A 25,374-nucleotide genomic window follows, 5' to 3' on the forward strand; every position below is an offset into this window, starting at 1 on the left:
TAGAGAAATGCATTCCATTTAAATCCATGGGACTTATTTCTAATGAATCACGATTCAGATTAAGATGTAGAACAAATTTATCTTTTAGTAATGTTTCAGGACTACCTTATTTCCTAAGCAAAAGCAGAACACATCAAGAGCATGTAAAAGGTTTGTTCTGTCTGAGAAAGAAGGAAAGCCACCTCCCTCTCTGCATTGGCTGTCCCAATGTGCAAGCATTAACGCCTAAAATTAGATATAATTTTACTTGTGGGTGTAGACTGGCAGCTCACTAAAATGAAGTATGCACCACCAAAGGATTTATTTATTTTTTGTTAGATCTTGCTAGCTAAATCTGGAATCATTATGCCCAACACAGTTACAAAAGTAGAAAAACAAATACCAAAGAACATTCACTTGAAGGTCCACTTGATTTCAGTGGAACTTCCAATAAGTGCACTTACATGATTGTTGCTGAATCACATGTCAAACCAGGTGAGATGCTTTACCAATGTAGCTCTCCTAGAAGCGTTTGTTTTTCCATTACTGTTTAAATTGATGGGAAGATTTTTGAAGCTGTTCAACAATGTATTCTTATCTTGTAAAAAACAAAGAAGTCAAAAGCTTACAGTTCGAGAAGGGTTTCTCTCTTTCTCTCTCTCTTTTTGGGGGAGGGGAAACACTTCCAAAACAACTGACACCTGTTTGATTACAGAAGTCAGAAACAGGTGAGTCAATACCTACCAGGTGCAAATCTAACTCCTGATTCTAACAAAGCAATAACAAGGCCAATAAATTCCAGAGGGATATAGCAATGTTACACTGTTGCAGCAAATACAACAAAAAGAAGAAACTTTAAAAATTCTTTTTAACATTTTTGTTATTATGTATTTATTTACACCCTACTTTTACCCCTGACAGGGACTCAAGATGGCTTACAGATAAAATAAAGTATCTGAAGAAGTGTGCATGCACACGAAAGCTCATACCAATGACAAACTTAGTTGGTCTCTAAGGTGCTACTGGAAGGATTTTTATTATTATTATTATTTTACTACGGCAGACCAACACCACCTGTAGATAAAATAAGAACAGCTTTACCAAAACTCTGTAAACAGTATCCTTTAGTCTACATCCAATGCGTTCCCACCACTGGTTTGGGTTGTGTGGTGTACACACAACATTAGCCACAATTCATATCTAACCTGCTGTTTCTTATGCAAGACTGCATTTTGATGTGTTTCCCCCCAGCCCCCAAACCAACTTCAATCCAAACTGTGAAAAGGAAAAACCTAGCTGCTGTTTAAGCAAATAATGTGTACACAGCCTAAGAAGCTTGGATCAAATATCTGTTCCATTAGTACTGCCTCTTCATATTATTTTCCAACACATATCACACGTATCTGGGTAATATAATTTGTCCTCATTTTGTAAGCTTATCAAGAAAGGAGTCCATAGCAATTTACAACATAATTCAGTAACCAAGTTCCACCACTCAACTTTACAGATCCATCTGTAGGTCTAAAATATCCCTGCTTCCAGATACCAATTGAAAAAATACATTTGCACATGCATTACTGAACTTTAAGGCTACCAATTCTATCTCCAAATGACTAGAAACTAAAACCAGTGCTAATCCCTGACTTTCTTGTGGCTCCTATCCTACTGTAATGACTAGATTCTTCGAATCCTTGTATTCAGAGGCTGTAGTGCCTCTCGTAAGTATTACTGCTCAAGTATTTGGGTCTATATATGATTGTGTAAACAGCTGGAGAATTTGGACCTGCAGTTCACATATACAATTTATATTAGAGTTACGTTTAAAGAAACTAAACTAAAACAAGTTTTACTTGCAATTTGTACCAAATTAAACCCATTTAGTTTAGCTTATGAGCAGATTTTATAAGTTAGCATATAAATGCTTTCGTAAAACAAAACAAAACCCTCTTTTGTTTTATTCAGGATTAAAGTGCTTAGAAGCACCAGAACTAGCTGTTGCCAAGCCATAAACTGAATATTTAAAGGTATATATATTCCAACTACCATATTTTATAAAATCTCACTCTAAGCAATCAAGAAACTCCAGCTTGTTTAGGATAATTCCAGACGGTGTGTTTTTTCCAAGAAGTGGGTACCACAGGCTATATTTGCTCACCATCAACAACAAAAAATCATACATAAGGCACAATACTTTATACTGTAGGAACAAAACAGGATAGTATTTCAAATCCTTTCTAACAAATATGGAATTATGCTTGCTGAATTTCTAATCACCACTTCCCCCTGTCCTGTAGTGTCGAATATTTGGTCTCTCGTGGAGAAAGAAATAGTAGCAAGAAAAAAAAATAAAAGTAATGAACCCATCAATATCACTGTGGCTTCTTACAAATTCTCCAAAGCAGCTAAGGATATGTATACCCGGTAGTTACTATTGAAAAAGTGTGCATGCACACGAAAGCTCATACCAATGACAAACTTAGTTGGTCTCTAAGGAGCTACTGAATTTTTATTTCTATTTTTGATATATTAAGTCTAGGAACTCTATTTGAGCAGCATCTGGATCTGTTTTTTATCAAGTATCTGCCCTAGAAAGGTGCCAATAGCAAAAATAATAAAGAACAAGATGGTTCAAAATACGTTTGGAGTGTATTGAACTGCAGCTTGCCCACACACATCTAGGATGGCAGAAGGGCAGGGCTGGAGCAGGTCAACTATACAGGTAGACTACCGTAATTAGCTAAGTGGAACAACATACTATCCCTCATTCCAGCTCCCCCTTATTCATGTCACTCAAACCTGGGGAAGGGCTCACAAGTGCTATTTCCACTTGGAAAGCCCAAAATCTTGTAGAAATTGACCACCTCTTTAAAAAGAAGGCAAAATGGCAACATCGTGTTGGTGACGGCTCGATTGCTGACACCACACACGAAGTTACCCAGACAAACCCCATCCCATCCCTTACTGCACACGCGGGTCGATGTGCAGAATGGCATCCTCACCTGTATCCCCACAGGACACACACAGAAGAGGCAACGGGGATGGCGCACACTAGCCCTGTCCTAGGGACCTCGGAGCATGCACGCTTTGGGGACCAGCGGCTTGCAAAGCGGGCAGCCCCACGGAGCTCTCCCTCCCTCTCCTCCACACGCTTCATCGACGGTCGACGGACACCGGCCTGTTCAGAACTTTCGCTACAGCGTGCCGTCCATAGCCGACCCACCCAGCCCCAGCTTTCCCCATTCCGGGGTCCTCGCTCTGGGCAGGCAACCCCCAGCCCACCCTGCCCGGAGGAGCCGCTTCCTTTGCTGACACTCTGAAAGGCGACGCCGGAGGAAAAAAAGCGCGCGAAGGAAGCCGAAGGTGTGGGAGCGGAGGGCGCCCCGTCGGACGGGGCTCGGGCGGGGAAAGGGCAGCTACCTGCTTGTCCAGCGCGGCCTCCTTGGCGCTGACGGCGGAGGCGCCCTTGGGGGCCGGCGCCCTCTCGCAGGTGCAGCCTTCCAGCATGTACATGCCCGCGGGCCGGGCGCTCTGCTCGCTCTCGAAGTAGAAGAGCACGTTCTGGTAGAGCGCGAACCACTTGTCGTGCCAGCGACTCGTCTCCGCCGTCTTCTTGCTCAGGTAGCCGCGCTTGGTGCCCTCCTTGCGAGCCAGCACCGCCAGGTACAGGGCGTGCCCCTCGTTGTAGCGCACGCTCTTCTGCATATTGCCTCCACCCGCCGCCGGGTCCCGGGCGCCTCCTGGTCAACCTTCCCCTCAGAGCGAGCCCGGCATAGAGCAGCAGCGAAAGCGTCTCATCGTGAGCGCGGCTTCTCTCGACGGCCAAGGCGGGGCGGGGCAACCCGAGCCAGCCACGCTCCGTCGTGGCGCGCCAATAAGGACCCTCGCGCCGGCGCTGCTGCTGCTGCTTCAGGTGGTGCAGCCTCCGCCTCCTTCCCGGGCGCTATTGCTCCTCCACTTCGACCCTGAGCTGCTGCTGCCGGTTCCTCGGTCTGTCCCTGGGCTTCCTACGCATCCCTAGCTGCTGGCGAAGGACTTTCCCTTACGCGCCTTTCGCCCAGAAAAAAAAAAAGTTCTGCGAGGCGCGCTTTTTCGTGGGCTCTTCCCAGCACGAGCTGGCTCCCCGGCTCCTTCTTGCTCCTCTTCCTGCTGCTGTTTCATCCCCCCCTCCCCGCCCCAAACTCCGCCAGGAGCCAGAAGGGGAAATATCACGTGGGAGATCAGCTGTAATCGGCTTTGAGACCAATTTAAAGAGCAAAGTCGCCGCCGCTGCCAGAGCGCACGACCCCTCCCTGGGACTGCGCGCGCTTCCACCTCGCTCCCTCTCTCGCTGCGCGAACGGAGCTGAGCTCCCTCTCTCTCTCTCTCCTCCCCCACCGCCTCCAGGGGGTTTATCTCCAGCCAGTCGAGCTGGCCGAAGGGAGCGTGAAAAAAGGAAGCCGAGAGGAGTAAGACAGGCACAGATTTCCACGGCTGGAGAGAGGGAGAGGGAGACTGCAGCGCGTCCACGTCTGTGGTATAGCCGCGAAACAAACAAAATAACGCTCGGCGAAGTTAAGTGAACGGCTCAGGGCGCTCCTAGGCTCTCTAGCGTTGCTTTCTGGACGGAGAAACTAGCATAGAGCGATCATAAAATGCCTTCAGATACTCGCAGGGCACGCGGCAGGGCTTAGCAAACGTTCAGCTCCAGAACCCCTTTCTAGTGCCAAGGTTCAGGCCTGGTGTCAAGCATGCAAATAATAATAGTGAGACTATTTTCCACACCCAGTTCATAAAGGCAGTCTACTTTTCCTTCTTAACAGGAATCCTTTGTTTTAGAATTGACATCACTAGTAGCTGGATGGTCACCAGGGAATTTGGGACAAGGTGTTTCCAGTGCGCTGATGACACCCAGCTCAGTTTCTCCTTGTCATCTGAGTAAGATGAAGGAGTGCAGAGGCGTGGAACACAGCAAGCTGCCTTCCTTATTCAGAGTTGGTGGCTTAGCATTGTTTGCACTGACAGGCTTGCAGCTCTCCAGGGGATTTAGGCAGGAATCTTTCCCTGTCTTACCTGGGGACACCAGGAATTGAACATGGGACCTTTTGCATGCAGAGTATGTTTTTTAATGCTGAGTTACATCCCTTCAAGTGACTGGATGCAATGAGGGACAAACAACAACCTAGGCAGTGCCTGCTGATATTTGCAGTGCTGAGTGAAGTCTGAAATAGCATCCTGCTTGTAAAACAAACTGCCCTTGAAGGTTCAGCTGACACTAACATTATTTAGCTTTAGATGCCAGCCAAATACCAGTACCTGCATTTTTCTTCACTCCTTTTAACAATGAGGATTTCGTCTGTATGTGAGGAAATTGACAGATTGCTGATATTTTACTGTGTTTTATGTTTATTGTTCTAAGTATTTATTGTTGTAACCCACCCTGGTGTCTTGTGATTAAGGGCAGGGTACAAGTTTTGAAAATAAATATAGGGCAGGCACAAATTAAACAACTGAAGCCTTTTTTCCTGGCTTGGAAATGTAGTAGCAGGAGAAGCTTCTGGCTAGCATCCAGTGTTTTCAAGCTTGTTATGCAGTTGTTGAAAACACTAGAGCCCTGCTAGAAAAAAAGGGGCAGCCTTTCTGTGCCCACACACAGTTTGGAAGGATAAGAAGGCTAGGTGTGACTTTCAAGTAGGCATTACCTCTTGACCACTATTCTCGCCATATAGTTGCTTTCCTCAACTCTGCTGGAAGCCAGAAAGGGAAGTTAAATATTACAATAAGAAATTTATAGTGAATATGCTTTCCCCACACTCACACTCCCCTACCCCTGCTTCTCAGGATGTCTGCATTAGTTCATTTTCCACCTAAACACAACACATTTTCCACCTAAACACAAAAGCTTAGATGCCTGTGTTCTTCTAAATTTAAATACGAGCTGCTTGATTAATGAAATATCAGTCAATTGGCCCATAAGTTTAAGACTAAAACCTTATTACTTTAGTCATTTACTTTAGACACTTGCTCATAGGGATGTCTCATTGAGCTCCAAGGATTTACTTTTGGGTAGGCAGGATTGCACTGTTAATCACTTAATTAATTCATCAATTAGATTTGTATGTGCATAAAGCCAAGTCCTGTTACAAAGAATAACATGCTTTCTTTGTTTCCGGCCATTTTAATAAAATAGAAATGAAAGCCATTCTGCAGTGATCTGGACATTTTTCTCATTCCCCTAGACTACTTTAGAGTGATTTATAGTGCTCAGATGAACTTGATCCTGGTGAGATTTTTAAAAAGTAACCACCCTCTACTATTTATACAGAAGCAGGTTATTGCAATTATTAATTTGCTTTGAGCAGCAAGCTGAGCTAAAAATCAAACTCAGTGAAAGTAAGGCTGACATATTCTCTTGCTGCAATAGCAGCTCAGCTGCAAGGTCACTCAAACTTGCAAGATATCTCCCACAAGATCAAACAAATTGGCAAAATCCGAATTGACCAGCTGTTCCAGCTGTTTGCCATTAGAATCTCTGTAGAATTGACATCCCTCTGCACTAATCACCATAAAGGATTTCCAGCTACAATAAAACCATAGCTACATTTTAAAAGCAAACAGGATATACTAACTAAGTTATAACAGGAGGTTTCTATTAATTTAATTCTTTTTCTGTATACACAATGGTATAATTTCACATTTATGAATCTTCTTTTTCAGCTTAACATATCACAAAACCCTCTCTGTAAAATCTCTCACTGTAGTTCAGTCAATTGTGTATGTGGAAGGGGGCACGATACCCATAAGATGGCTTATGTTGGGTTATACGGTAATGACCATGTAGTCTAAATACTTAAAATCTTATTTTATGAGTGTTTTCCAGCTATTTTTTTTTTAAAGTTATTGCAACCTCGTGCATTTCCTAATGGTACACATTTCAAAAAACAAGAACAACCTGGTATTCAAAAATTTTTTTACAGTAAAAAAGGGGGTAAATTAATCAGCAAGTTAAGCACAAATATTTCTAGTACTGTACACTGAAACTGCTGTAAAAGGTAAAGGTAAAGGGACCCCTGACCATTAGGTCCAGTCGTGACCGACTCTGGGGTTGCGCGCTCATCTCGCATTATTGGCCGAGGGAGCCGGCGTATAGCTTCCAGGTCATGTGGCCAGCATGACAAAGCCGCTTCTGGCGAACCAGAGCAGCACACGGAAACACCGTTACCTTCCCGCTGTAGCAGTTCCTATTTATCTATTTGCATTTTGACGTGCTTTCGAACTGCTAGGTTGGCAGGAGCTGGGACCAAGCAACGGGAGCTCACCCCGTCACAGGGATTCGAACCGCAGACCTTCTGATCAGCAAGCCCTAGGCTCAGTGGTTTAACCACAGCGCCACCTGGGTCCCTTAAAATCATGCTTAATGTACTCCCACTCTATGCCTACGTGTCCTGATCCAGCCAGGATGTTGCATAAGGAGCTTTTTGGACTAGAAGATGCAAGTCCATGTAGATGCCAGTGTCACATTTCCACTACAACAAAACTGTAGAGTTTTAGCAATTAGTTGGTGGTAGCTACAGATATTTCCCGTTCCCACCTTAATTTTGGTTTGCTATGAAATTGCACTTAGAGGCTACATGTAGTATTTATTCTTGTATCCTCTATTTCCAGTAAACGGTGTTCATAGATCCATTACTTGCAGGTGAATTCTACTCCTGTTTTACAAGCATACTACAGTATGTTGTATTGACTCTTACATGACCCTGAAAAGTGCTATTGAGCCTGCCTTGTGCTTTTTTGTAGAACTGAAAGGCACCTCAGAGGTCAACTAGTACAGCCGCCTCCAGATGCAGGAAACCCTGTATCTACTTTAAAATGTCTAACAAAGGACTCTTCTTCATTGGAAGATTTTAAGCAGAGATTGGGTGGCCATCTGTCATGGATACCTTAGTTCATATTCCTGCATTGCAGGGGGTAGGACTACATGACCCTCGGGGTCCTGTCCAACTCTACAATTCTATGATAGGGTACTCTTATCTTCCAATAATGTCTGTTCCATTGTTGAACAGCTTGTAACACCAGGTCATTCTTCCCAATGTTTTGTGAAAATACCCTTCCTTCTGATCTTTAAATTTGAACCCAATAGTCTGAGTCCTACTTTGGAGCAACAGGTCCATCATCTTTGTGACAGCCCTTTAGATATTTGAAGATGGCTATCATATATTAACTTACCCAACTCCTGGGTAGCTTCCTATGTTCCTATCTTCATCAATTAAGCACATCAAAGATCTTGCCACAGTGTGTTTCCCAAAGAACATTTGGGAAGAAAGTTCACTCTCCATGATGGAAAAGATACTGGTACATCATGATGGAGATTGCATAATTCTTAAACACCCAGATAATTCTCCAACATGAGTCAACTGAGATGTTCTGATAGGAGAACTCAACAAGCAAAATGTTTGGCATTGCTAAATGTATCAAAAGGAACTTGGTAACTATGGCAACAAAATTAGCACTAAAGCAACATGTTATATCAGGGTGGAATTTCACCACTAATAGTTTATATTCAGCTTGAATGTTGCCCAAGAGCAGACATTCAAAACATCTGCATCACTAAGAAATAGTGTTCAAAAATTTAGAAAGGCTCGCTTTAGCACTATACTCTGAAAGCATGTTCTCGGCAATTTTACTTCATTAGAAAGGGAAAGCGCACAGACCTGTTGTCAACTGATACAGCCGGCGTTATACAGAAAAGGCAAGAAAGCATTGTAGATGCACTGCCAATGCACAACACCCCGTGAGACAAATACAGATGAATTCTCTTAGAAAGCCTGCAAACATCTGCTACAGAAGTTTGAAAAATCATTTCAATAGAAACGGTTCATAAACCAGATGTAGCTATCATTCCCTATAGTCCCCTGAATATAAACATTTAATCTGTTATGCAGTTCTGAACCTCTCCAAAATATAGCAGGGAACTATTTTCCACTGGCTTATATAGCTTGTGGAAGTTTATGTATTTTCCTAGTATAATCCACTTCAAACTAACCCTATTTTAAGCTTCAAGTGTGACTTCACTGAGAGGCAGTCAACTAAATAATTGATGAATAATAATTGATTGTAAAGATCTCTGGAAGGCTTTACTTTAGATAATAATATGGGATCTGTACAATTCTGGATTTAATTCAAAACTACTATATTGATATATTTTCTATGTACTATTTTATTGTATTTGAAATCCTATTCAATGTCCTTGTCATTTTCAGTGTTGCTAGTAGTATTACTACTGCTATTCCTTGAACTTTAAAGCGTTACAGTGGTACCTCAGTTTATGAACACAATTGGTTCCGGAAGTCTGTTCATAAACTGAAGCGTTCATAAACTGAAGCGAACTTTTCCATTGAAAGTAATGGAAAGTGGATTAATCCGTTCCAGACGGTCCGCAGAGTACTTAAACTGAAGCGTTCATAAACTGAAGTGAACTTTCCCATTGAAAGTAATGGAAAGTAGATTAATCCGTTCCAGACGGGTCCGCGGAGTACTCAACCTGAAGCGTACTTAACCCGAAGCATGGGTGTAATTGGTTCCGGAAGTCTGTTCATAAACTGAAGTGTTCATAAACTGAAGCGAACTTTCCCATTGAAAGTAATGGAAAGTGAATTAATCCGTTCCAGATGGGTCCGTGGCGTTCATAAACCAAAAATTCATAAACCGAGGTGTTCGTAAACTGAGGTTCCACTGTACTTAGAAAAAACAAACACCGTGAAGATTGCTTCACATAGTGAGCTTGTGGTTTCGTTCTCATGTAACACTACTAAACCATAGCTTGAACTGGGGAAACACTCTGGTCTCTACTATCTTGTGGGGAGAAAAATCTCTGGCAGGTTGCATCCCCTGCCTTCTAGCATGAATATCTTGTCAAAAATAAGGCCAACCTAGCCCCATACATCTGCCAGAGGATGAGAATGAGGATACTGCAGGTAGCTCACTTCCCTCACCTCCTGCCACCTTTTACTCCAATTACCACTTGCCCTTGGGCTTCAGGAGTGAGAGGAAGCCTCTGCCACTACCCAGAGGAACATGGATTGCTGGGTCAGTTTCAGCACCTCTAGCAAGACAAGCAGCAAGATCCATGTGGATATAAATGCCCCCCCCCTTTTTTACTGTTTACGACTTTGTTCTGGCAATGTCAAACTGATCTCCCTCCTGCACCATTCACCTCAACCTCCTTTTCCTTCTGTCTTTCACTTTCTAGTTTATAAGCCTCAGGGCAGTGCCTGTCTATTTTTTTTTCTTTTTGACGTGAGCTGCTTAGGGAGACAATCTTTGCCTGGAAAGCAAGATAGTAAGTAAACAGCTTAGTGTTACATATTGTTGCACGCTACCCCTCTCTCTGAGCAGTGTGAGATTCCAGGAGTTCCAGGCACTTACTCAGAGTTCAAGTTTCCTTCAGAATGAGGTACAGTGGTACCTCGGTTTAAGTACACAATTGGTTCCGGAAGTCTGTACTTAACCTGAAGTGAACTTTCCCATTGAAAGTAATGGAAATTGGATTAATCTGTTCCAGACGGTCCACGGAGTACTTAAACGGAAAGTACTCAAACCGAAGCGTACTTAAACCGAGGTATGACTGTACAGTGAAGACTGCCGTGTCTTTGTGGCAAATGGTTTATTTACACATATATACAACTTGAGTCTATGATGGAGGGGTTCACAACATTAACACTCTAGTAAGGTATTGCTTCACCCATAGCCACAGCCTTGTATACAAGCAGAAACCAGGCATTTCTCTACTTCATGAAGGCAAGCTTCAGCCTCCAGCTTACACACGCAACTCAGCTCTGACCTTTACCTTTTCTAACTATCAGCAAGTTGAGGGCGGGGGGCCTACTTGTTTGCCACCAGGCCTTCGCTACCGGCACAGCTGTAGCAGCTTGGCCTGTGGAATAGCAGCCTGAAGGGGGAGAAAACTGAGTGACTCCACCTTCAGCTGATCAGCCTTCAAGAACACAGAGAATAAGACACTGATGAGAACCATCTGGCTTCAGCCATCTTAAGCAGAGCTTCCAGCAGTAGTCAGATGCTGGTAAGAATGCTTGTAGTTCCTGGCCCTACCTTTGTGTTCCCTGCTTGTCTTGGCTGCCTGATCACTGGACTCCCTGACCCCTGGTCCATTTGACCACATGGATTGCAGTTTATTCGACCCTAGGACTGGACCCAACTTCGGATGCCGACTCTGTATTCAGGCAAGTACACATCAGTGTGTCTTGGTTGGCTGGCCTCCTACTCCACTAAGCTCTGCATGTTTTTGCTTAGCAATGAGACTACGGCAGTGGAGGCCCTAGGCTTCTGTATCTGACCCTTGGGACTCTCCCCAGCCCATAGCTTTTTCTTTGCCACACTCCTTAGCAGACCTGCTTGGGGCCCTCCTTCGGTGCTTTTGCCTGGCTGGACTGCATCCTTGAACCCTGACAATGCTACTTGCTAGAGGGATAGATAACCTGTTGTACAATGATAAAGTTCACATCAACTTTTACACTCACCTTTGCCTCTGGCCTGGTCTAGCAACAGCACATGACCCCAAAAAGGCTCTTGGGCTGGAAAGGGTTCTCTTCACTTGACATAAACTATAGTTAGCAGTAATTGCACTTCTGTGTCTGTGAGCTGCACAGTGTTTCTGGAATTGGGCAGTGTTTATCCAGAAGGGATGATGTCTTCAGAGAAATTTTGACCAATTCACATAGTTCTAGTTTCTTTGTTTTAAATGGGCATTATTATAGTTCTACGGTGTTCATTGTTTTATTTTTTAAAAAATACCCTCATGGTGCTCAGTCAGGATTGTAAAATGTTACAGTTATTATCACTTACTACTGTAATTATTTTGTATGATGAAGCTTTCCCATCCTGCAAAGCTGAGCAAGTGTTCTACCCAAGGGTATGTCTTTATGTTTCTCTGTTATTCATCTGTAATGCAAGTTGACAAGCACTATAACTGAGAGGAAGGAAAATGAGGGGTCTGGATTAAAGGTTGCTATTGTGTAGAAAGAGGTTGCACTGGGAAAATCTCAATAGGAATCCTTCTATCAGGGCTATTTTTATCTTTTAAAAATGGAAACATTACTCGAGATTAATTTATTTCTAAATTATAAACGTGTGTGTGTTCCTGGGAGAAACACCCTGTCACCCTGGATTCAACTCTTGTCATGCTCTTAGACAGTGTTTCTCAACCTTTTTTGGGCCACGGCACACTTGTTCTATGAAAAAAAATCCCGCGGCACACCAACTCTGTGCCGCCCTATATTTAGTTTAGTTTGGAGGGGAGACGTAAAAGACGGCACGCACAGACCCCAGGTGGGCAGACACGGGCGCGCAGCTGCCGCCGCCTCCCTCCCAACCGCCCCAGGCCGCCGCCGCCGCTCTGGCCCGGCGAAGGGAAACCCTGCGCAGCCTTCCCCGCCTGCCTCCTCCTCCCCAGGCGGCGGCAGCGCCCTCTCTGGCCTCGGGCTGGATGCCGACTCTAAATTTTGCCATGTCATGCGGCGGCGAGAAGGGCGATTTGCATTGTCACGTGCCTGGCGGCCGGCTTCCTTTCCTGGCGGCAATCTCCACAATTTTTAATTTGGGTATATTTTACACTTACCCTGGACTTTTGCAAAATGTTTTAGCACAGGAAGGAAAATGAACTCTAAAATGTCACTATTGGTGCTTAAGCAAAAGGCTTTTTCTGAAAAAACAAGTATTTTAGATAAGATATAAGAACCCCAGATTTCAGAATAGGCTCAATTTTAAGTTTACCTATTGAAACTTCATTAAGAGCACTGTGGTTCAATCCATCTCAATTCCATCATGATAAAAAGCAACAGTTACATTAAGGTCATCTTCAGAATTGCTGTAGTAATAGTTCCCTCCTGTTTATCAGTGCTGCACAGCAAAGGGAAAAGGCTTGCTTCCAAGTTAGTGTGTTCACTATTCAGGATTGCAATCTGAGTTAGGAAAATAAGTTTCTATCACCCATTTATGCTTACCATAAATTGGTGTCAGCAGATATATCTTGAACTAGCACTCACAAATTGCAAGGCATTAAACATGTCTGGGGTCACAGATTTGGGAGCCTGTGTGCCATAGCCTTAGGGAGCCTAATTGACCACTTAGAGAGCAGTAACAAACAGGCTGTGTCAGCATCTTAGCAGACATGAATGAGCCTGCTGGGACTGGTTACCACAGCATCCTAAAACAACCACATTTAATAGTCTGGGATGGTCAAAAATGTGTGTGGTTACTGATGCTCATTCCATTATTTTTCTTTAAAACTGTATTATCCTTTTCTACAACAAAATGGTGCTCCTTTCCAAGTAAATGGAAAGAGCAGCCTAAGGAAACAGCACTTTTGTTTCTATAGTGTTGATGGTGCTATGATTTAAGTGAGTTTAAAACACAAAAGTGCATGTGCCCAGGGTATTTATTTCTTAAGAGAGGTGTGGTTTTTTTACTCTAACTTATCAGGAATGTAAAAATGGTTGTAAACAGCAGTGGGAAAGGGAGAGAGAAGAGAATTGTGTGCTTCACAGCTGAAGTAGTGCACGACTATCAATTCAACTGTTATGTCCACAGTAAAAAATAATAATACCCAGTTGGACTATTAAACGTTAAACTTATGTTGTTTTACAGTTCTGCCCCTGGAAAAAGCACCCCTCGTTTAGTGACTGGATGGGAGTGGGTTGAAACAGGACAGAAACTTACGTACAACATGCACACATCTGTTTCTTGAGGAAAGTGTTCCCTGAATTGAGTTATTTGCTCTCCAATCAGATTGGCTTCATAGTGCTATGATATTATAATGCTTAGCACAGGCATAGGCAACCTTGGCTCTCCAGATGTTTTGTAACTACAACTCCCATGATCTCTAGCTAACAGGGCCAGTGGTCAGGGATCATGGGAGTTGTAGTTCCAAAATATCAGGAGAGCCAAGGTTGCCTATGCCTGGCTTAGCACATGATCCCTGATTGGTAAGAGTGCTGGTAATTTGATTCCATAAACATTACCTTCCATCTGAATTGGCTTCATTTCTTCTCAGTGATGTCATCAGTGTCAAGCTGAGAGGCTGTATGAGAATTTCACTGTTCTCGGGAAGAAATCAACCCAAATGGGCATGGGCTGCTGAAGCTGCAAAATCCTCAAAGACTGTAAGCAATATAATCAGGGAGAGGAGTTGTTTGGAGTTGTTTTTTTCTGTTATGGACCAAGCACATGAAAGTGATTACACATGATCCCAGGACTTACGGTACTTGGTCACCTGCAATGCTCTTCCTCCTGGTGTGATGTTTGTGTGATTTGATTTATCCTGAATTAAGGTTGTTTTCACAAACTGAGGTTTTCTCTCTCTCTCTTGGCAATTATAAATGGCTCTAATGCTGGAAAGACCCATTTAAACACCCATCAATGCCCAAGTAAAAGGGAGTTACATGTGTGCATCACCTATGGAAATTATAAGATATTGATCCAGATCAGTGCATTAAAGCAGTCAATAATTATGAGGTGGGTATGGGTCAGCGGGTTTTTTTTTGGGGGGGGATAACTTGTTACAATAGTAGCCAGAACAGAATTCCCTCTGTTTGCATAAGCAAAAGGGACAGTCTGTCTCCATGCCACATGCTGCAGTTTTCATTTGGTTAATTGCAAGGGAGGAAAGTGTTGGCTTTGATTTATTTTTGCCTAGAACTTGGCAGCAACATCAGAACTCAGCATTTTGACAGCGGCTTCTGCAATGTATCAGCCTGACACATTTTAACTGATTTTGTTAAATTATAATCTTTTCCTTCATAATCACACTAATTCAGCTGTAATTTTATTAAGGGGAGCCGGTAGAGCTGGTCCTCTCTTTGGTGAAGAGAGGGAAATGGTTGTGTTTGTGGAAGGCATAGAGAAGTGGGGGTTTTTTTGGGGGGGTATTTCAGTGAACAAAACTTTATGCAGCTCATTTGCCAATGCCATTTTCTGGATTCTACCTCAGATTGAGCGAGTTGGGGAAGTTGTTGGAAAAATTCAGAGAGATGTTGGCTTTTAAACAAAAAATGAATTGCAGTGAACTGAGGAATTGGTTTTATCATCACTGTTGTAATAGATCATTTATAACCAGACACCTAAATTCTGTTCATGATGACTATATACGTTACCCTTAAAATACTTTGGTAGATTCAGCCACATCGTTCCATAATCCAAAAAACTGAATGGGGTTCTGTTGAATATGCATTTTTTCTGCATATATTTTTTGCTAAGTTGTATCCCAGTCCAGCAATCTCCTACAGGCACATGGTAGGTCAATTTTTGGGTTGCTGCAAAATGATTGCAAAACTTTGGCAATGGTTTGCAGTAAATAAGACAATGGTGGATTTTGGATAGTATTAACTGGAACCCTCACATCAATGTATAACTTATCTCTGTATTTTGTGGGGGAGAACTGTAAAATGCTGAAAGACAATTACATTCCAAACCTGTGTCGTCGTCTTGTATCAGATTTGGGATGACCAATAGAGCCTCACCTGGGGCAAGCCAGTCACAGTTCAGGGAAGTGATGCAAAACGTGGGGTTTTCACTGCAAAACGATTGCAAAACATAAATAAGACAATGTGGGAATTTGAGTGCTGTTAACTACAGTGGCATTAACTTGGAACTCTGGTTTGATGTATTACTTGCTGTGCTTTTGGGGGCACTGTCAAATGTGGGGTTTGCAACACTGCAAAACAATTTCAAAAGCTTGGCTCAGGTTTGGAGGGAAATCAAAATTTTGAAATTCGTGGTCAGATCTTGTGTATCCTCATGATTTATGCAAGCAGCTCCCTATCTGTATTCCCTAACATTACATAAAGGTAAAGGGATGTAGATCAGTCTACATCCCAATTCCAAAGAAGGGTAGTGCCAAAGAATGCTCCAACTATCGCACAATTGCGCTCATTTCACACGCTAGCAAGGTTATGCTTAAAATTCTACAAGGCAGGCTTAGGCAGTATGTGGACCGAGAACTCCCAGAAGTGCAAGCTGGATTTCGAAAGGGCAGAGGAACCAGAGACCAAATAGCAAACATGCGCTGGATTATGGAGAAAGCTAGAGAGTTCCAGAAAAACGTCTACTTCTGCTTCATTGACTATGCAAAAGCCTTTGACTGTGTCGACCACAGCAAACTATGGCAAGTTCTTAAAGAAATGGGAGTGCCTGATCACCTCATCTGTCTCCTGAGAAATCTCTATGTGGGACAAGAAGCTACAGTTAGAACTGGATATGGAACAACTGAGTGGTTCAAAATTGGGAAAGGATTATGACAAGGTTGTATATTGTCTCCCTGCTTATTTAACTTATATGCAGAATTCATCATGCGAAAGGCTGGACTAGATGAATCCCAAGCCGGAATTAAGATTGCCGGAAGAAATATCAACAACCTCAGATATGCAGATGACACAACCTTGATGGCAGAAAGCGAGGAGGAATTAAAGAACCTTTTAATGAGGGTGAAAGAGGAGAGCGCAAAATATGGTCTGAAGCTCAACATCAAAAAAACCAAGATCATGGCCACTGGTCCCATCACCTCCTGGCAAATAGAAGGGGAAGAAATGGAGGCAGTGAGAGATTTTACCTTCTTGGGCTCCTTGATCACTGCAGATGGTGACAGCAGTCACGAAATTAAAAGACGCCTGCTTCTTGGGAGAAAAGCAATGACAAACCTAGACAGCATCTTAAAAAGCAGAGACATCACCTTGCCGACAAAGGTCCGTATAGTTAAAGCTATGGTTTTCCCAGTAGTGATGTATGGAAGTGAGAGCTGGACCATAAAGAAGGCTGATCGCCGAAGAATTGATGCTTTTGAATTATGGTGCTGGAGGAGACTCTTGAGAGTCCCATGGACTGCAAGAAGATCAAACCTATCCATTCTTAAGGAAATCAGCCCTGAGTGCTCCCTGGAAGGACAGATCGTGAAGCTGAGGCTCCAATACTTTGGCCACCTCATGAGAAGAGAAGAATCCTTGGAAAAGACCCTGATGTTGGGAAAGATGGAGGGCACTAGGAGAAGGGGACGACAGAGGACAAGATGGTTGGACAGTGTTCTCTAAGCTACGAACATGAGTTTGACCAAACTGCGGGAGGCAGTGCAAGACAGGAGTGCCTGGCGTGCTATGGTCCATGGGGTCACGAAGAGTCGGACACGACTAAACGACTAAACAACAAAAGGGACCCCTGACCATTAGGTCCAGTCGTGACCGACTCTGGGGTTGCGGCGCTCATCTCACGTTATTGGCCGAGGGAGCCGGCGTACAGCTTCCAGGTCATGTGGCCAGCATGACAAAGCCGCTTCTGGTGAACCAGAGCAGCACACAGAAACGCCGTTTACCTTCCCGCTGTAGCGGTCCCTATTTATCTACTTGCACTTTGACGTGCTTTCAAACTGCTAGGTTGGCAGGAGCTGGGACCGTGCAACGAGAGCTCACCCCGTCGCGGGGATTCAAACCACCGACCTTCTGATCGGCAAGCCCTAGGCTCTGTGGTTTAACCCACAGCACCACCCGCGTCCCTAACATTACATACATTTGTCTTAATTCCAGCTACAGACCAGGCTGCTAGCAATCCACACATTACCTAATTTTTTAAACACCTTCTGAAGGTTTTACCTGTCAGACAACATAGGCTCCAGGAACCCTAAAATTCCAAACAAAACGATATATAGTAATTTTGTTTCTTTGATAAACACTCCGGTTCTTTCACAGATACATATGGTGAACTGTTGTCTCTGTTGAACTGATTAGGCAACCCCATGTACATTGGTGTGCCATATGTGTTACAGCATACTTTCACCTCTAGCAATACTGAAAGTTAATGAACTTTTATGTCAGAAAGCAAAAATCATGTAGACTAATTTCCAGAGCTTTGCCATTATACTTACGTATTACATATTTATTGCAAGCTTCCCATATAGCTTTCCCCATGGGAGCATATAGATGCCATTCATTAATGTACATCTACATGTCGTGCTCCTTCTGGGGTAGTTTGTCTACCTTTGGTCCCCCGGCTTTGACTGGCTGCCTAAATCAGGTGATTGTAACCAATGGGTCTCAAACTCTCAATAAATTAGGGGACTTTCCCTGCATGCTACGACAGGCTCTGGCAGATTGAGAAGATGAGATGGGTCCAACAGTCAAGAAGGTAGTTTCTATATGTGCTGTAGAGGGAAGTGAAGGGCCGATGAGGCTGGGAAGGCAGCCCATCAAGGAGAAGGAAAACGCTGATCCTAAGTCTCTGCTGCCTTGCCAGATATCTTCAGTTGAAAGGGCTAAGGAATAGACCCTACACAGATCCTAAGGCTGTTAGATGGCATTTTGTACACCTCCTTCCTGTAGCCAAGCTGGTGCCAAACCCATTCGTGTCTGCTTTCCTGTTCTAGAACAACATGGTGTTGGATCACCCCCAACACTTAGGTGTGGCTATTAATCTGGTAATCAAAATCTGCATTATGCAAAGGCAAGATGCATATAATGCTGTAACAAATATGCATCTGTCTAGTTTTTCGCCACTGCAGTTGAAATTGCTGCTGTTTCTAAAACATAACTATGGTAATTAACAGAGATGTACCGTATCTGTACCACATGTAAGCAAGGTGAAGGATTCTGCTTGCATTTCTTTTATAAAGCTAGAGCATACAGTACAGAAGCAATAACATCCTCCCCATTGCAAGTGAGTGTCACAAATGTTCTACTTTGGCAAAGGATACGTTGCACAGTGCTTCCATAAAAGCTTTATTTGTGAGCCTAGCAGCAGGTCACCGGCAGTTCAGAGCAGAAGATTCATGAAATGCATTTAATTTATAGCACAAATCAGACTTTTGATGAATGAGTAAAAAAATAATAATACTGCAGCCTTGGCAACAATCAAACTAACCACCTCTTCATGGGTATTATCGCTAGTTCCATTCAAGATGCTGCAGAGACCTTGAGCTCCGGAAAAGATATTGTCTATAACAGCACTTCAAACCAACAGCCTTGATATGGAAAAAAAATACTGTGCATCTCTGTATTGTATAGGCATTCACTTTTGTCTTTTAAATGGACAGGGACAAAGTTAATCTGACAATTTGGTTAACTGGCGGATGCCAAGTATAAAAGACACTTGTGCTTCAGACATGATTCCAATATGCTTCAATGAAGGCAAGCCTCTAAAACTTCCCCAATTCTGACTGATGCAAGACACACTAAAACAATGCTTTTCTGGAGTTTTCTAGAATAAAATGCCTTTTACATTCAGAAAATGAATTCCTCCCTATACTGAATTTTATAAAATACCATATTGGCCTGAATATAAGCCTCACTTTTCCCCCAAATTCCGACTGTGAAAAGTTAAAGTGTGGCTTATGTTCGCAACCTTATGCTATGCAGCCAGGGCAAACAGCACCAGGAGCACGGCAAAGTGACGCCTGCACCGCACGTAGTTCCCCATCCTCCCCCTCAAGACTAAGAAGGAAAGAGCGAGGAAGGGGGAAAGCTGCCAGCAACACAGTATGGCTCCCCCCCCCCCGCCCAGTATGCAGCAGGAGCAATGAGGAATGGAGTTGCTTACATTCCAGTATTTTTTCTTCCTCCCCCTCCATTTTTAAAGGTGCAGCTTATATTCGGGCCAATACGGTACGTGTTAGTTTAGATGTTAGCCTTATTCAAAGTGCTGTGTTTAGTAACCCAGACTACTCACTGAATTTTGTATCCTTTTTTCCTATTTAAAAATTTGATGGAGATTTCACAAGCTATGTAAAATCAATATCAAAAATATGATAGCTTACCTACCTCCCATTTGGTGCAACAGGTTCACTGTGCTATCCCAAGTAAAAAGTGAAATTGAAATGACATAGCCAAGATTTTATTTGATTTCCTTAATGTTAGAAGTATACTAGACGATACAACAGATCCCTCCTAGCATTAGTTATCTAATGGTGGGGTAAAAAATCTAGCATACAATCCATGTACTGATAATTATTCATTTGGCTTTAACAAAATGCTGTTGGTGTTCTGTGGACCAGTCTCCAGAGACTTTCCAGTTCTCTTCCAGCAATCTGCTTCTTGCAGCTGTGTGGTGTGTCCATCACCCACCTGCATCCATATGTCAGCTTTAGAGCCGCCATTTGACATGTAAAAACCAAAACATAACCTTTTCATCTGACAGGTGAAAGTTTGTCAAATATAGTGAAGCATTTAAAGCACTGATTTTATTAGAGCAGTAACAAAGAACAGTGATGATTACACTCAATTGAAAAAAGTAGTTCCTTCTTCAAAGAACTCCTGTTGTTTTCAGAAGCCATACTATGAGATCACATGGAATCCAATCCACCCGCCATTTAGAGCCAGTCAGAACCACCAATTCAACCAGCTACAAATCCACCTAACAAATCTCACAAGATCTGGTACATAAAGACAGGGATATGGGCTTTCATAAATCTGGGTTGAAGCCTGGTCTTCCTTGATCTCTGGTCCCTAGTAAACTGCCACCCCATGCTTGGGCTCAGGGGAGTAAGTGACCTTCACTTTTGTCATTGCTTTTATTTACACAAGAGAGGGGGGTCACTTATACAAGGCTATTCTTGATGCATTGGACTATCTGATCCAACCAAATAATAGGCAATCATTTGACCAGTATCTGAGCACTGATTTACATGCAGAATATCTTGGGTTTCCTTGGAACTAATTTACATTGAAAGCAATGGAACTTGCTTCAAAGAGAAAAGAGGTGTAAATCATCTGAAGGAGTTACTATTCTGATTTAATGTCGATCAAATTACTTGCCTTTTCTTCAATTATTAGAATAACATGGCAATGTAATTTTACCAGCATGCTAGGTACTATAAATAAGCACTTTTCAACATTCAGAAGCTTTGCAGTTTCTGGACAATAGCTGAATTTTAAGTTTCCATATTTAGGGAAGAAAAATGTATTTTAATATGCAGGCAGGAAAAAAGTATCTGTACTCTGAAACTTTAGTTTGTGTTACATAAGCCCAGGAGATAAAAATATATAGAAATCTTTGCAGGTCCCCCCCCCCAAGCATTTTATTTATCACATTACTTTTTGTATAATTTTATGAAAACCAGCAGATGATCAGACAAATAAATAGAATACCTGGCCCAAGGATTACTGTAGAGGCACATGCCACCAGTCCCTTATGCATTTACAGATATTTTGACTGTGACTGACATTAGTATAATACAGGCACACCCACACCCACTTATGCGCAGTTGACTCGCGTGCAACACATGTATACATGCAGCGCTGGGGAATAAATACACTAATTCAATTCAAACCTGAAATGGCAGAGAGCTGGAAAGTTTTCGTGGCTCGCAAGGAGACCCCTCCCAGAGCCCAAAGAGGACGTTGGTCAGCTAAAAATCCAGGAAGAAAGGTTTAAAAGGCTTTTTTTTTAAAAAAATGGCATGCAGGAGTGCTCCCTGCTGCTGCACTATCCTACTGAACAGCTGTATTGGGTGGGAAGCTGTATTGCTGCAGGCTCCCTACATACACACATTTAGCTTATGTGTGGGGAGCCCTCAGATCATAACCCCCCTCTTAGTGGGGAGTCACCTGGATAACACAAAATATTGTATTATAATTGAAATCATTGAAACACCCCTAAACTTAAGACAACATTTGTGAATTTAGGTAACATGTTTTAGAACCAGAGCTGAGAGGCCAAAGGGCCCAGGCCAGGAATTTATCCCTGCCCTGGATGTGGGGCCAAGTGCTACCATTGGTCAGTTGGTCCCATGCCCAGGGAAACACCCTCTAATTCCTGCTGCCATTGACCAATTTGGTGGCAGGAGTATGATCCAGCCTGCAATAAGCTGGGTCACAGAGGAAGCCCAAGGGCCCACCTGCAAAGCCGCCCGTCTGAGAAGGGGCAAACAGACTTCATGAAATAGGTGCTGCAGGCTGGCCAGTGGCCATTTGGAAAATGGCTCATGGTGTTTATGCATCTCCCCACATTCCAAACTATTGTTTTCCATGCAATCCAAGTGTAAATGGCTGCCAGCAATTACCTATTTAGAAGCAGAACTAAAAGTGCCCAGACTTACCTTAAAATGGACAAGACAGCAGCAACAGTTGTTGCTTTGGTCACTTCCAGTAGAGACCCATAATGAACTACAGTACCTGCTGCAAAGATTGGGACTTGCCACTAAAGATGTATAGATGAAGATCCTGCTGATGGAAAATTTTTAGATAGACATATTAATTCTTTTTAATTTAATTTTGTGTTTGAACACCAAGAACTTGTATTGTTTAGTTTTTAATGCCTTCTTGGGAGGATTTTCCTCCCTATTCTAATTTTAAAGTAACATAGCAAAACCTGACAAGTAATTAATGGTAATTACTAAGCCAAGTAATGACTACACAGATATGAAGCAGGGATTGGCAGGATACCGAGGACTGGTAGCTAGATACTGATGAGTGGGCACTGGGAGAAGTGGGCACCGAGTTGGAAACAACTAGTAATTTACTGCATGGAATAAAGCTGGTCCTATGATTTCCAGTGGTCTGGAAAACAACAGGTAACAGGAAGGTTGTAACTGGATACCAAAGCAGAACACTTCCCAAAAGGTGCCTGTTGTGCCACATTTAGAAGCGAGGAAATGCCCACCAGCACAGACTGGACTGCAACAAAACTCAAATATACAAAAGAAGAGCACTGTAGGAATAAAGGAAAAGGAAATGCTTTCTCAATGAAAAATGGCAAAAGTTCCTCCTGAAGCTATGGAGGTTAAGGAAGAACTGAGTGGGAAAGCAGAAGCCATGTCGCTTTGAGTGTGTGGGCTGAGATGTGGGCTCTCCTCCAAAACTTTCACCTACCTTTAGAAAACTGCAAATGATGCTTTGTGCAGGGATGCAGTATGTGAGACTTCATGGAGACTACGAAGAACCACCATTGTTTTGGATAAACATGCAGATAATATCAGTCGTTTGCATAAATAAAATGCCAACAAGTGTATGCTCCTTTCCATTAATTGTCAATAATTATGAGACACTGCAGGGTGTTTAATTTTGACAAGGCTTCAAAAATGCTACAAAGTTTAAATTGGGATGCTCCCCTGATGCTGACAAGCATATACAAATATAATAAAGCCTAGTATCTGAAGCAGGTGTGCCAACTTGAATAAAATATTTGGGGGGGGGGAAGGTAAGCGCCGTCCCACATAATTGATCACATAACACAGTGCATGCACACCATTTGAATGACAATGTTCATCAACTTGGGGGGCAGCCCCTCAAATATTTTATTGGGAGGGCCTAAGGACCCCCCGGCCCCTTGGAGTTGGCTCCTGTGAACTAAAGAGAGCCTTTGGTGCATCCAAACACTTTAGGCATCCTCCTCAAAGTTTCTCTGCCTAGTTGCAGCAACTAATGCTGCAATGAGAAGCATTCTGATGAGTCTCTCCAAATTTCTGGATTGCTTTTGGATTGCTTTTTTAAAGTTGCAGCAGAGAGAGAGAAAGTATCAGAAGTCAAAAACAGAGCCTCTGCTAGAGATTTCCATGTACAGAAGTTTCACTAATGATTATTTGGAGCCAATTCATTAATTTTGAAACTATATAACCAAGGAGGTTAAACTAATATTCTCCATACAAAACATCATATGCCATCAGTAAGTGTTAAACTCTATCAATACCAGCATCAAAGAGCTTCAAGCAGAAAGAATTACCATAGCATTTTCGACTGTGTCCGTTTTCATTTTGTATACTTAATGGAAGTTAACAAATACAACACTGTAGTTAGAGAATTTATTCTTACTGAGTGCTTGGCAAACTGACATGTACTTGTTTTGTTTGGGCTTGCAAACTCATCTGCAGTAGTAGCAATACTATTTTTATCAAGATTTCATGGGTATTTCAAGAGCATAAAGAAAGAAGCGCATACATTGAATATTTTCAGTATATTCTATGGAATGAGTCAGGACGAATGTCAGCAAGAAACTACTCACATCAATAAAAAAATAAGCATCATGAAATATTATTCTGTATTACTGAATTGATAGTAAACAAAATTATTCTACATCTGTTAAATCATACTGTTCAGTCATTGTAACATTAATAGAAATCAATGTATCCTTTTAAAATCATCATTTTATTTAATACAAATGTGTTTTCCTGTAATTTATAAACATGATTTTCATGTTTTCCATCTGAAATTAGTTAACATCATCAAACTATAAAAAGCATTTTTCAGTATTTTAAATAAAGTACAGTTTGGAGATGATGGTGATAAAATTTGGGAAACGTAATATGGGCAAATGTAACAAAAAAAACTTGCATCTTCAGTGGAAAAACCCACCAGACAGCAGTTTGAAAAAACAATTGGAGCTTACAAAATGTCAACTGGATTTAAATCAATGAACCATTTCACATGGCCCATTTCTGCTAGATTTTTCTTTACATGATTTTGGCCGTGTTATGTGCCCATGATCATGTCAAGAAGGAACCATGTAAATGGTTCATTTTGTAGTGATTTTCACAGCTGCAGGAACTATGCTAGTTCACATCTCTAGGCAATGTGGCAGGAAACCCATGAAGTGATGTCCCATGCTTTTTTTGTTATTTCATTTTAAAGTGAAAAGCAACTACAGGCACCTCCCAAACTGAATCTGGCCACAGCATCACAGAATGATGCTTAATACCCACCCACTCAGGTGCGTTTTCTAAAACTAAATTCCTGCCATACTTTTTTATCCCATGGGAAAGAAACATACAGGTACTATGTGGTTACCTGTCTGTTTCTCTGCACTGGACAAATACTAACTTTAGAGGAGTAATTTGGGAACGTGGTGGAGACGGACTTAACTTTCTTGAGCCCTGTAGTTGCTACCACCACCACAGAAGTTGTAATCATGGATCTCCTGATGTCTTCTGCTTATCTGGCACATAGTATCCTGCTCCACATAACTACATCACTGGAGACAGTTTGCATGAATGAAATGACAAAAATGACCATGTGAACCACACATTCTTCAGTATACACACCTATGATTTGAAATTTCACTGCATGAATATATAGCTTTGTATAATAAATTTAAATCTTCTAGGCTATTTCCATTTTCTGTTGGCAGGTTTTAAGGAATCTTTAAAGTTGGCTGAAATCATTATCTGTTTCGCACATACTTTTCCATCTTTGCAGTTCTCCAGAATCGTTAGTATTCCATATTTTAACAAAGGTCATCAGCCTTTTTCTAAAAGCAAACAAACACCAAGTTCAGTGTTAGAACTTCATTAAATGCTCAGTTCATTAGTATTTAAATATCTCAGTAAAGAAGAATTAGATAAAGAAGAATGACAAGACCGATTTTTCTAACTAGACAAAGCATTATGAATGCATTTACATTTGATGTCACAATGGTGGTGTGGAAAGAAAAGAACAT

General features: G+C 42.3%; 2 protein-coding genes across 4 annotated transcripts in view; both read right to left on the reverse strand.

Moving 5' to 3' along the window:
* The window catches only part of RASGRF2 (Ras protein specific guanine nucleotide releasing factor 2), a 92,074-nt gene extending 87,928 nt beyond the window's left edge, over nucleotides 1-4,146 (reverse strand). Inside the window, exon 1 of one of the 2 annotated variants that reach the window (XM_035099765.2) lies at nucleotides 3,397-4,146. In XM_035099765.2, the coding sequence (XP_034955656.2) occupies nucleotides 3,397-3,681 (285 nt within the window). In that variant the 5' untranslated portion in view covers nucleotides 3,682-4,146. The remainder of the gene's footprint in view (nucleotides 1-3,396) is intronic. The other variant, XM_035099768.2, reaches the window with a different exon arrangement.
* Nucleotides 4,147-19,515: 15,369 nt separating this feature from the next.
* The window catches only part of MSH3 (mutS homolog 3), a 62,655-nt gene continuing 56,796 nt past the window's right edge, over nucleotides 19,516-25,374 (reverse strand). The window contains exons 18-19 of one of the 2 annotated variants that reach the window (XR_004691562.2): nucleotides 24,980-25,185; nucleotides 19,516-22,166 (exon numbers count right to left, since the gene is read on the reverse strand). Coding sequence is in view for 1 of the 2 variants with exons in the window: in XM_060280217.1 (XP_060136200.1) it covers nucleotides 25,080-25,185 (106 nt within the window). In the remaining variant the exon portion in view is untranslated. The other variant, XM_060280217.1, reaches the window with a different exon arrangement.

The sequence above is a fragment of the Zootoca vivipara genome, chromosome 11, assembly GCF_963506605.1.
Source record: "Zootoca vivipara chromosome 11, rZooViv1.1, whole genome shotgun sequence".
Classification (NCBI taxonomy): Eukaryota; Metazoa; Chordata; class Lepidosauria; order Squamata; family Lacertidae; genus Zootoca; species Zootoca vivipara.